General features: G+C 34.7%; 1 protein-coding gene across 4 annotated transcripts in view; it reads right to left on the reverse strand.

Moving 5' to 3' along the window:
* Positions 1 to 13398, reverse strand: part of LOC139122795 (cadherin-23-like) — a 185285-nt gene that overhangs the window by 130882 nt on the left and 41005 nt on the right. For all 4 annotated transcript variants that reach the window (XM_070688522.1, XM_070688521.1, XM_070688523.1 and 1 more), the window contains exons 22-35: positions 13086 to 13346; positions 12005 to 12104; positions 8862 to 9114; positions 7550 to 7637; positions 6693 to 6783; positions 5858 to 6090; positions 5283 to 5491; positions 4598 to 4727; positions 4002 to 4078; positions 3549 to 3633; positions 3074 to 3199; positions 2412 to 2476; positions 1324 to 1564; positions 414 to 638 (exon numbers count right to left, since the gene is read on the reverse strand). In XM_070688522.1, the coding sequence (XP_070544623.1) occupies positions 414 to 638; positions 1324 to 1564; positions 2412 to 2476; positions 3074 to 3199; positions 3549 to 3633; positions 4002 to 4078; positions 4598 to 4727; positions 5283 to 5491; positions 5858 to 6090; positions 6693 to 6783; positions 7550 to 7637; positions 8862 to 9114; positions 12005 to 12104; positions 13086 to 13346 (2184 nt within the window). The remainder of the gene's footprint in view (positions 1 to 413; positions 639 to 1323; positions 1565 to 2411; positions 2477 to 3073; positions 3200 to 3548; positions 3634 to 4001; positions 4079 to 4597; positions 4728 to 5282; positions 5492 to 5857; positions 6091 to 6692; positions 6784 to 7549; positions 7638 to 8861; positions 9115 to 12004; positions 12105 to 13085; positions 13347 to 13398) is intronic.

Below are 13398 nucleotides of genomic sequence, written 5' to 3' on the forward strand. Positions count from 1 at the left end.
TTTTATTATGCATATGAATTTATTTTTCAGAGGAAAATGCTAAACTTCAACTGGAGTTCTTGTGCAAATATACCTAATGACACACAAGTCATTGTCAATGACATAGTCCCATGTAGCACTTGGTTAATGAATTTGGAAACCATTGACGATGATGGTCAAATGATGGTCATATTGGATTGTTTATCAAAACAAATCGACATGCATATGTATGACATAGGGAATAATTCCTATACCAAGTTTGAAAGAAATGGCTCCAGGCATCTGGAAAATTTGCGTGAACGGACGCATGCACGGACATACGCATGGACACACATACACAACCAAATCTATAAATCCCACCGGACAAACTAAAAAGCATAACTGACCTATGATATACATGGCAATGAGGCAGCCAATCGAGATTCCTAACCTACCTGAACTGTGATGGTGATATTTGCTGTGTTGTTCACTCCATAGCCGACATAGGGCTGTGTGTTGTAAGCAGTGACCTGCAAAAAGAACTGACTCCCATCTCTGTCGATGTCAACCGATGAGACAACCATGACTTCACCATTGCCATTGATATCAAAAAAGGCATCATCACCACCACTGATGGAAAATCCCGTCACATCGTTGGGAGGCAGATCCTTGTCTGTTGTCTGAAAAACACACAGGAAAGAGTAGAAGAGATATCTAGTTAAGGTGGTATGCACCTCTGGGTCAGATATTCGGACTCTCAAACCTTTATAGGAATGTTTTGGTCTACCAACTGTGGGGGCTCATTTTGAAGCTGATGGAGTAAATAAAAGTTTTCACCAGCTAATTTTTGTGAAAATTGAAAATTCATTTTTACTCCATAGAATTCACACAGAGATAAGATGGTGGCCATTTTGAATTTCAAATGTCAGGAAAGACTAGTGTAACATGTTAGCACTTTCAGTACCTTAAAAAATTTCATGTCCTAACACCCTCTTTACCATGACAAAACAAAATTGCCCCGATACAAATATGTGAACTTGCTAATCCAAAAATCTGTAGTCATTCTTATCAACATTGAAAATTCATGAAGACTACTAAACTTGCTGAAATGTTTAAAAAAATTAACTTTTGAGAAAACAACAACAAAACAATCCAACATGTATTCATAAAAGGTTTTGAGTTCAGCAGGATACAGAATATACCGGTATATAGGATCATAATTGTTATTAAAACACATTTTCCCTGGATTCCCCCACTTTCATCAGCCTCATGTTCAATTCAGCTTAAATGAGGACATTTTAGATTTCAAAAGAAAAATACATTCTACACAATAGGAAACAACTTTGTGTGATTTTGTCACCCTACCTCTACAGTAACAACAATCACATTAACAGCGCCCTCATCAACTGTTGCCATGACGTCACTGTCTGTAAAGACTGGCAGATTATCATTGATATCCAATACACTGACAGTTACGTCCACGGTAGAGGTACGAGGAGTCAGCGACAGGTCTCTGGCTGTGACGCTAATGACATACGTATCTTGGGATTCACGGTCCACGGCAGAAATAGTGGACAAAACTCCATCGGATGTGATGTTAAATATACTGTTGGATAAAAAGTAAAAACATACTGTTACATTGTATGTTGATGTCAATACTCTGGAAAAGATAGGTCAAAGCTTATCATTTAAAAATCTGTCCACCAAACACTTAATTTGACACACAAGGAGAATTCCTTTTTTGAAGTTGACAAAGTGAGCTTTGCATTTTCCTCATGAAAAAAATACTATTCAATCTCAAGGTAGATATTTTAAATAAGTTATTAAGCCATATTGTCTTTGAAATTGTCACTATTGCAATTCTTGACAATGGATTCAGTTGATTGTTTACAGTTTGAGTGTACTTTGCTAACGGTGGCAATATTTGACTCGCAACATTGCAAGTCAAAAATTTTTTAGTTGTTAAAATGTCAGTTGTGTGATCATTGCAGGTTTGTTACATGTTCTGTGGTCACACTTCAGAGAGCACATTTTCACACAACCAACTTCTTGAAAATTCAAGCAAAACAATACGGCTAATGGAGCCTTACAATCCGAAGTATAATTGCCTATCATGTCTCAAAACAGATCACCAATTTTATGAAGCTTGCATTAATAACTTTAATATTATTTAACAATAGTATTATGATACATAATGACATTCATTGCTAAGAGAAACAGTACATGATGTTGATTAGCAAGCTCTAAATGTGTTGGCAAGATAGGAACATTATGTTGTATTATAGAAGGATGCTTTCTAGAACTTCAGAGCAATCATCTATAAACTGTGATAAAAGACTGTTGTTCACAGTTACACTTCACTCACTAACATTTTCCCACTTTCCTGACTTATTATAACCATAAAATATAAATAATAACTGAAAAGAGAGATGATCTGATGAGCCAAATCTCACCTGTCATATGGTGCTGACACTGCATAAACAAGGTCAGCATGTATGCCTTCATCAGCATCAGTAGCCTACGAGGATTAATTTGTATCAACAGTTTAGACAAAACAATCATAATGTGACTTAAATTTGTATAAAAATAATTACATAATGAACAATAACCAAAAATGTGTAAATGTACATAAAAGTCACTAACTTTAAAATTTTTATCCGCCATCTAGGAGTGCCGAGAGAATGGAAAAGGCTATTTTCCGGAGTGATCATGAGGAAATCTTCCATGAAATAACTATTCCACATAAAACACACATGGCAGTCTTGACATTAAAGCAATTTCCCAAGAGTATCACACATTTTTCAAATTTCTTTCAAAGGGGATAAAAAACTTTTAAATTGACATAACCCCAATTGAACATGATATAAACAAGTAAACTCTACACATGTACTTCTCCCCCACACCGGAATTGTGAACATGAAATTTCAAATATACTAACACATATTATATGAAATGCTATTTCACCATTTTATTTATCATTTAATTTTATTCATTTTCAGAAATGATTTATACTTTGTTGTTTATCTCTTTTAAACCAAGAAAAAAAGTTTGGCCAACATCAATGGTTGATGTATGCTGTGAAAGGGCTGAACTTGAGCTTGAAATCATAACTCACAATTACAGTGCCCATGTCTTCATTTGCAGTTCCTTCAGTCACATTGAATGCATATTCTGGCTTTCCAAAGACAGGGTCATTGTCATTAGCATCCTCAATGGTGATGGTCACTGTTGTAGATGCATTCTGCCAATATGATGATGAAAGTGTGAGTCATAATTATAGCAGCCAACAATGGTACATGTACTTTTCCTGGTGTGGAACATTGGAAGTTAGGAAATGTGTTCTGAACTTTCACTGATTGCAAAGCGTTTTTTTTTTGTTGGCATTAATATTGAAATTGAACATTACACAAATATGACAGCAGATTAATATCATTTGAAGACAGTAGATATCACAACAGTTAGATTCCATTATAATTGATACAGGGAAGGACCAGGATAGTCGACTATTTGTCACCAAGTCTCAAGATTCTGGCTATTTATGTCCGACCTTTTGCAGTCATCATTGAAATTCTTGTTTTCTCTGTACTTACAAACTTGCCATCTGATGCTGTTACTGTTACTGTATATTCATCTTCTGTTTCCCGGTCTAAGTTCTTGAAAGTTTTAATTACTCCGCTAAGCGTAACAACAAAGACAAAAGTCAACATTTCATGTCATTGTGTATTTCCCATGTATAAGACTACTAGCTCTAAAACACCAGCATAGTGGCCTAGGATCCTACAGTTCATGAAGTTTTGAGATATGTTACTGACTTTAAATCTTTAACATAGTTTAGATTTTTTCTTCATTCAGATAGAATCTCTTACAAAATACGGAAAAATACCAAAATGTTTACAGCATCCTTTATACTTGTTATCTGTTGAGGGGTTTTCAGGTCAACAAATACTCGTCTGCACGAGAGGGTTGACAAACCAAGAAAGACGCTGCCACGAAATTTTACAATGCAAAGCGTCTAATACAAGATGATGAATGCTTTAGCATACCTGTTGATTCCTACAGTGAAAGTATTTGTAGAATCCTCAATTGTGTAATCTAATCGGTCTGAATCTGAATCCACTGCCTAGGTAACAAAAATTATATGGCAGAAAACACATAAAGGAGTTTACAACATATAAACATATAATATTTTAAAGCTCACTTTGATTACAGTAAGAAATTTTAATAACTTCTGTAAAACACAGATTCTGAACAAATTTTAGATTGGGAAATGATATTCACATTTGAAACACAGAAAAATATATTTCAACTTCAGAAAATACACAATTGGTCAGATATTAATTTACACAACCTAACTGGTCAATTAAAAATCTCATCAAATTTGTAAGAAGTCTTCAAATATTGCAAATTCGAAAATAATAGAAGAAGTTAAACTCACACTCACTAATTCCACTAAGAATGCCGTAGAGACCCTTCCAAAACTTTTGGATACTTTACAGTGTACAGGTTGTCTTTACTTGGAAATTTTCAGACTTTGAAACTACATCAATCTCTTAAGTTTGATGTAATAAAACCCATACAGGTACATACATACAAATAAGGTTTACACAACGTATAGCACTCAGATATGACTGTAACTCACTTGTATTTGTACGACAGCTGTTCCTATGGCAACTGCTTCATTGATGCTTGTATTGTAAGCACTTTGTGCAAAGCTTGGCATTACATCATTAACATCAACTACAGTCACAAAGGCATTCATCACTGTGGATCTGAGAATAAATCCAGATTAAATTTCATGAGATTTAGTACGCTGATATTGCAATGGTATAAGCAATGTTTCTTTATAGCTTCAAACAATGTTGGAAGTTTTAATTATTTTGAACCTTGTGATATTGTATCTATTCTAAGATAAATGTGTCTTGCAGAAACATATTCTGACTCTAAAATCTTCACAATTCTTTTCTGATCTACTACTTGTGGGAGCTCATTTTAAAGCCCTTTGAGGGAAAACAATTTTTAGTGTCTTAGTTTTCAAAATTCAAAACTTTTATTGTCCCTGTAGAGTTAATAGAGGGATGGTGGTCATTTTGAATTTCAACTCTCAGTGATTGTTGGGTAATTTGTTTTTCTAGTATCAAACTTTGAACGATGGCCCCTGATTTTTATACTTGATTTGGTAAGAGAATGGAAAAAGATTCACTGAGAAAAGTTTGGGCAGTTTAAGTCTTTCACTTTCGAGGCGCATACTACCTTAAAGTATTTTGGTATGTGAGTGTTTTTCTTCCAAACCAAGTTTAACAACTAGCACCTCAACTGTGTCTCACCTATTCTGTCCTTCTATTGGTTGATCAGTTGCTTGCACTATGATGATGTAACTACTTCTGATCTCAAAGTCCAGTCCAGAGTTATCACTGATGAAGATGCTACCATTGTTGCCATGGATATCAAAGATGTCTCCTCCATTGCCATCAGTTGCTAGGACAGCATACACAACTTCAGCATTGGAATCCAAATCTGCATCCACTGCTTTCACCTGATGAAATCAGAAAATTATGGAATTGTTTTCATTCCTAGATAAACACTTTTGTTTATATTCTCAGAGGTGTTGTCTTCTGTATGACTGTGCCACGGATGGTACTGGAGGTCTTTTGTTGGATTTCTAACTGTTATTCCTGATTTGTCATATTATCCCCAGAAATTCAAAGTAATTCTTAAATATGATTAACAAATGATATTTTTGTCTATATTTTGAGTTGTTTATTTGTTAAATGATAGCATAGCATGATCAATTTTTATAACACTTTAGTCTTTGCTGATTTTATAAAACACATAAAAGTAAAAATTTCTTAATTGAAAATTTTAGGACATAATTAATGCTGGTAAAAAAACTGGATTATACCTGAAGAATTTCAATTCCATTCTCAGCATCTTCAGTCACATTGCCGGAATATTCCAGTTTGTCAAAGACTGGAGAGTTGTCATTCTCATCCAGAATCTCCACGGTAACATTGGATGTTGCTGAATGGACACCATCGGTCACCGTGACAACCAGTTCATATAAATCTTTCTTTTCTCTGTCTACTGCACCAATCACCGTCAGTTGTCCACTGACGCCGCCAATTCCAAAGACAGCTAAGGGGACATGAAAAAGATCGTGTGTCATTCAGATTTTTCATCTTGAGTATCAACAGTTGTACAGAATACTCCATTGTACAAGTGTACAGCAAAAAAAGTTGTTAAAAGAAACAAAACTGCTTGCACAATTTCTTGATCATACATATAAGTAGATTACAATATGCCTTGTATGTCTATATATCGCGGTAGCTCAGCCTGCTTTTACTGACCAGTTCTACAGTAGGAGCCCATGAACTTGCATGAACGATGCAATGTCCCAACTGCTATGTCTGGCATAATGACTTGACCAAACTTTAGTTATAACATCATGAGGCTATGGAAAGTGTGATCAGATATTTGGTACTGGATGGGTAAGATCATTTTGGAAAAATAAATATATGTAGCATAAAAATATTTCATTCTGTGATTTTGTCCTGACAAATATGCTAATTTCCCCAGAGGTCTTTCATCCAAAACCAAATACCTTTTAACTTGTTAACCATCTAAAACTTCAAAATAATTTGAACCTGAAGTGATTATGATTAAAGTTAATGAGGTAAATGAAATCAGAAACAATCAAGGAGGAATATGGTTTTTCTGAAATACATCGACTGTATTACCATTGGTTGGTTGACTGATGCTATACGTCAGACTGTCTTGGTCTGCGTCACTGGCTTCTACCACACCAAATAGCATCCCTGATCTGGAATTCTGAAATTAGTCCATGAAAAAACAAAATCAGTTTTGTGCAAAATATTGAAATTAACTTGCTTGATAAAATTTTTTCTAATAAATCTTATTAAACACTGCCAAAGCCTTGATTTTTTGTGACTTTATTTTTCCTAATTGATGCTAAGAAATAGAAATTAATTTACGGGTAATAAAATCAGATGATTGTCATACAAATTTTGTCAAAAATAAATCAATCCCTTGTCATCATTAAATACTCTCTAATAATTGCATGAAATTCATGCAGCTGGCTAATTATGAAATCAGTGGTCCCTATTCGTAAGAAAGCAGGTACTACACAACTGTATGCGCTACTGTAAATGAAAGTATTCCTGTACACGGTATAGCAATTCAACTGTGCACTATTAACTGTGACAATTTTGGTATTACTCTTTGTCAATTTATCAGACCCACCAATGAAGGTCTGGGACTGGTTATTTTTAAGACTGACACCAGCATTGCAATCTGATATTCCAGCAGACAAGGCGCCTTCTACCTTCAGTTCTGAGACGACATGTTCACCCTGTTGTTTTACAACTAGCAGATAAAAAATTGCTACCGACACGACATTTTCTCCTTGAAATTTCAATTGAGAACTACCCTGTACATGAAGCTAGGCAAAGCATTTAGTTAGAGAGACAGAAATGAAGTTCAAATAAACATGCAATAAAATACAATTACAAATCAAAATAAGGTTTTTTCATAAAGGATTTACAAAATGTCCACCTGACAATTTGTAGATGCTCACCTCATAAACGCTGAATGAGTAATTAGAAGACACGAAACTGGGTTGTTTATTGTTAATGTTATTGACAGTTACTACCACGGAGACAGATCTGCAAGATGAATATAACATCTTGTACAATTAATTAAACCTTATAGGAAAATGTTCTGTACAGAGGTTGGAGATAAGTAAGATTTAAATATTTATATTTTGTCTGGGAAGCTATCGGAACTACATGTATTTAAAAAGTCAATTGTTTTGGCTTATACATTTCATCCGTACCTAAAATTTACTTTAGTCAGAGGACATTTCATTACCTAGAAGACAAAATCCAATATTTCATTTAGAATGTCTGTTAGCATAAACAGCTTTTGGAGTAATAAGTTTTTGAAAATGTCAAGATATTTATTTTGAGGTAGACACCCATAAGGATTGACAGAACATGTGAGTGTTGTCATAATGTTAACCTTAATGTTAACCCAAGTCAATTTTTGTTGCCCTTATGAATATACCATTTTTTATCATAGTTTGACAAAATTTTGATAACAAACTTAAGCCAATGAAATTTGATATCCTTTTGGTCCAAAATTATCCAAAACTTCACAGAAAAATTCATAAAAATTGGTAAAATGTTGCATAAAAATTTTGGTGGGAAAAATTACAGCACTTAAAGGGTTAACAGTCCCTTCACATGCAAAAGTCGTTTCTGAAGCTGTGGTGGGGAAACATCAGTGGATTTACAATCTTTGAGAACTTCTACCCTTGTGTGAATAGTAAAGCCATGATTAGATAAAAGTGAAAAGGCCATAGAAAAATTTATAAATAACACACAGAATTAAGTTGACACGATATAGTAGTACATATCAGTTGAAAAAAGACAGCAATTTACTGGGTTGGTGTCAGAACTGACTTCAGATAACAATTTCTATTGTTTATTCAAAAACTAAAACCGTCTGAAGGAATACTTGAGCAGTGCAACAGTTCATAGCCGCAACTGTTTGGGCAAACCACACAAACATTGATAAGATATGTGGCTTAATTCTTTTACTCTATTTTCTCATACATACGTCCCACTGCCTTTTTCAAAACAATGAGAGAATACCAAATATGGCCATTTGAAGGTTTACCCTCTCTAACCTTTCACAATAATGGTTCGACCACATCCATTGTTTCTATGGTAAAGTTGGACCTATGTACAGTGAAGTGGGGTCAAATGGTGAAACACGGTGATGTCTAATTTGGTTAACTATTGAACCCAACCCTACAGAGAAAGCTGTGGTGAGATGATAATGGGAAGAAAAGCATTAATCAAACATTAAATGAGATGTATACTGACCCACTCCTTTGAGGGTCACCACCATCCTTGGCAATGACATTGTACACAAACTTGACATCACCATTTTCATAGTCTAATTCCCTTGCAAGGAATATCTCTCCTGTGCTGTTATTGATATAGAAGACTCCATCTGAATCTGTGATGTCATAACTCACAATCTGACCTTTGACACCATCATCAATGTCACTGGCTGACACCCTGCCCACACTGCTGTCAATGGTGGCGCTTTCATTCACTGAAAAGCTGTAAGAATCTGTTTGGGCACAACAACATTCAAAGAAACTGAGAAAATTGAATAACCTGAACAAATTTCAAATCTTTCATTGTATACCATTAGTATCGGTAACTAAACTGCTAGAAATTCATTTCAATCAAATATGCAGTTTATTTATCTTCTGCCATGAACTATAGCATGCATACCTATTTGTGGATAGTTATACTTGGCCAGTCTATATTATCAAATACGGTGTGTATCGACAATATTCAGTACCAATTACATTTTGCTGTAAGGTTTTACAATGTGCTATATTTTGGAAAACTTGCGAGCTTTTGAAATCCTCATAATCAAATAAACAATGGGAATCCATAATTTAGTTTTTTTGATGGTGTAAAAAAAACTGATGGCATATAGAGCTGCGAAATAAAATTAGAAACAAAATCATAAAACAAAATCAAATGCGAAAGAGGAAGATGTTGCCAAAGTACACACAATATAAAAGACACTGAAACACTTCCCGTCAACACCCCGTGCAATCAGTTGTTAATATCAAGGAATGGGAAAATGGAGGAAGGAAAACAAGGCATAAATACATACTGCGAACATTTTTCCAGATGTTTCAGGGGGTAGTCCATGCATATATTAACCGTTTGTACTTTAATGAATCCTATATTGAGCAAATGACGTTACCAGCATACATATGCAAAGTTATGGGAATTCAGTCATTGGTATGCAAACTATAGAAGCTTGGTGCATGATAATATGGAATCGTGCCTTCTACTCTTGGTTGCGGGCAGGATAAATTCACTGAAGCTCTCAAGTTGTCATTCATCACACAGGTGGCAACCGTATGGCATGTAGCATACTAGATATGCTATTTTTGAGGATTTTTGAAGCCAAAAAGTGAGGAATCAACATATCTTTTCTCAGAATGCACCTCTGGGAAAGATATTTGGACTTTCAAACATTTAGAATATGTGAAATAGCTTTTTTGTCATTTACAAGGTGGGGTTCATTTTGAAGCCCTTGGAGTAAGTAATTCCACCAGATTGATTTTGTGAAAATCGAAAAATTTCATAATTCCGATACTGTAACAGTTAACATGGGGATGGTGGTTATTTTGAATTTGAGTTTTTCTGGTACCGAATTCTGCGAACCTGATTTTGTTGGAAAGATGATTTAAAGTTTGAACAAAAATTCAAGTCTTTCAATTTTGAGGCATGTACAGTACCACCTTAAATGGCAACCAAGAGTCTCAGACATGTTTGAAGTACCTCTTATGCTATCAATTACGCTAATTTTTATGTGATTTATATGTCATTATAATAATGATAATGAAATACTATGTTCAGACATGAACAATTCAAGTAACCCACCTTTGAAGAGGACCGACCAAGTGACTTCCAAGAAACACCAAAGATCATGTGACAAGGAAAGTCGCGGCTCAGTTGTTACTTGCCTGATTAGTACAAACCGTTAGCGTTCTTATCCAAATTTACAAGCCTAGTATTAATTATCTAATGGCTGGGGGACTTTAACATTACAACAATAGCCAGTTCATCTGCTGTGGTATATTTGTTATATGTGGTGATAATTCTACTCGATGACAAGCCTAAATCTATAATGTTACTCATTTAATGCAATGTAAATTACTGTTTTCACTGGTTGGATTTAGATGGCCTTACGTTTGATGAAAGGGATGAATTTAAAGTTGTAGTGACTGATGTACAACATTTTGAAAAGGCCATCAAACTTTTCTCAACATCAAGTGGGGAAAGACGCATTGTTTAACTTTATCAATGTCAATGTGTTGTTGAATTGCGCGGTGTATTGGGCATCAGGGAACTGTGCAGCACTCACTGACACTGATGAAAGTTCAGTAAATCTTGTGTGTCTATTGAGTCTGATGACACATTTCTTGTGTTATCTGTATGAAACCTACACAGAGCTCTCTCCAGTACGAGTGAAAACAAGCTACAGCGCCCTCTTGTGTCTGTTATTTTTCTTTCTGAATCAGTATTCAGAAGAATGGCTCAGCTTCACAATAGAGAAAGAATTCTCTCATGTTTATTTTGACTGCTCTACAAGTTTTCAATCAACTGTGCCTCAAAGAATTTGGACAGGAAGATTAACAGAAGTGTTGATATTTTTCAGTTGAATGCACATAAGACAGAATCTAACAACATGGAGAGTTAAAAGTGTTGAAAAGTGCAGGACAAACACAAACACATAAAATTTGAAAACACATGTACATAAGCAAAGAGAAAAAATCTGATTCAACATCAACATAAGTAACATAATAATGGAAAAAATAATTGAAACAGAAATAGTAATAAGAATAAAACACAAATAATGTTTTGAAAAGCTCGGGAATTTGACCTTTGACCTCTTCTCTTATAATAATGCAAAGTGCTGTACTCAAATTTAGTAGTGTGTGTTTCAGTTGTATTTCAGCTGGATTGCTCTGGTTTGAAGGTATATAGTGGCAATCAGAGCAACATAAAGGGATCAAAAGCTTTGGGTAGCCTTGAGAATGCCATACATGTGTTCAGAAAGCAGGGTACAGTTGAAAGACCAACAAAATTCACAGGAAAAGTCACAATCTGTAGACATTTATAATGCCACGAAACTGACTTTTTCCCTTAAGATGACACACAGCACAAAATTAATGTAAATTACACAGATGTCACTGGTGAAAATAAACAAAATCATTGTCAATTATGTTAATTTCATTTGAGTTAGTAACATGCTCAATGCAAGTCATTTCATCGTTAATATTCAAAAATCAGAAATATGTAAATTGTTGTACAGGATACACTGAGTATAATTGTGTTTGTAAAAATACATTCGTGGTGGATTCATTGTAACGTAAGCAGTATGACAGTGACTTTTTTCAGATCATCAAGTCACTGAATTTTTCACTTACCTTCAGAAAACACCGGTTCATTGTCATTGATATCTGTGACAGTTATCAGGATAATAGCCGAGCCGTTGTTTGTTTTCAGATCTCTGTCTGTTACTTGTACCTGGAAAGATCAGATTGAAATCATACATGTTAGGCCAAATCAAAACTTTAATTGTGTGTTTCCTGTTACATGCCTCCAAATATTAGGATAGGTACGTGACAGAGGACTCTTTTTGACAAGTTGAAAGCACCCATAAAATACAATAAAATGTACAGCATTTATTCTAAAACTTTTGAAAATGCAAAAAAAAAATGTCTTGATTTGGCGGGTTTTTCTAGGATAGGTCTGGTACTAAAAACACATTTTTATATTTTGCCTTATCCAAAAACTTGAGAGTCCATGATAGGATCTCAAGTTGTGAATTAGTCTCTCGACAAAGTATTTGTTTACAATATAATCCCATGAACCTTAATTCAATGCATACCAAATATGACATTGTCCTCTGAACTAAATCAAATCAAAAATGGATCCAATTTCCATTATTAGAAATCTTACCCATAGCATAAATACAGTGCGCCCTCTAACTTAATGCATTCATGAACTCTCTTTGTTATAGGTTGAAAATATATTTTGAGTCATCCAAATATCAAAGCATACACATGTAACAACTCTTTGACTCGGATAGAACTTTTGTGAGTCTATTGTACGTCACTTTGATTTAGACAGCACATAGCATATTGTAAAATTACACTTGATAACCACATATCAAGAGAGAATCTTTGCTAATTTCACTGTGAAGTTTTATAAACAATTTCCACATTTAGAAATCAAATCGTGATGTATTTCTTGCACTGAGATTTATTGATGCTGAAATTTGAGTGTCTGCGTTGGACAATTATACTAATGATGATTAAGCTGGATTTCATATGAAAGTTTCCATAAACAAATAAAATATTGTTCTGATAAAAAATCAAGACATAGTAACCTCTATCTATATGCACATAGTATTGACAATCTGTATTACAGTATTTACAAACTTTAATCCTTACATAAGTGAAAGTCACAACTAAAACTGAGAATTGGAATAGAGAGATACATTACCGTAAGATTGAATGCGGTACGATTTGTCTCCGGGTCTCTGTCAATATTACCAATCACCATGACAACACCACTGACCGGATTAATGGAGAACAACCCTTCATCGTTGCCATCACTCAGCCAGTATATAAAATCTGAAGTTTTGCTGATGAGGTCAAGGTCATCAGCTTTCACAGTCAATATCGATGTCTGCGATGGTAGGCCCTCCTCAATGCTCACAGAGTAAGTGTGGTTCTGGAACGCGGGATCTTCATCATTGATGTCCTGGTGTATCGGAAAAATTAAACAAACACTCATCATCATACATGTCATCGTA

Source organism: Ptychodera flava, chromosome 22 (assembly GCF_041260155.1).
Source record: "Ptychodera flava strain L36383 chromosome 22, AS_Pfla_20210202, whole genome shotgun sequence".
In the NCBI taxonomy this organism is placed as follows: domain Eukaryota; kingdom Metazoa; phylum Hemichordata; class Enteropneusta; family Ptychoderidae; genus Ptychodera; species Ptychodera flava.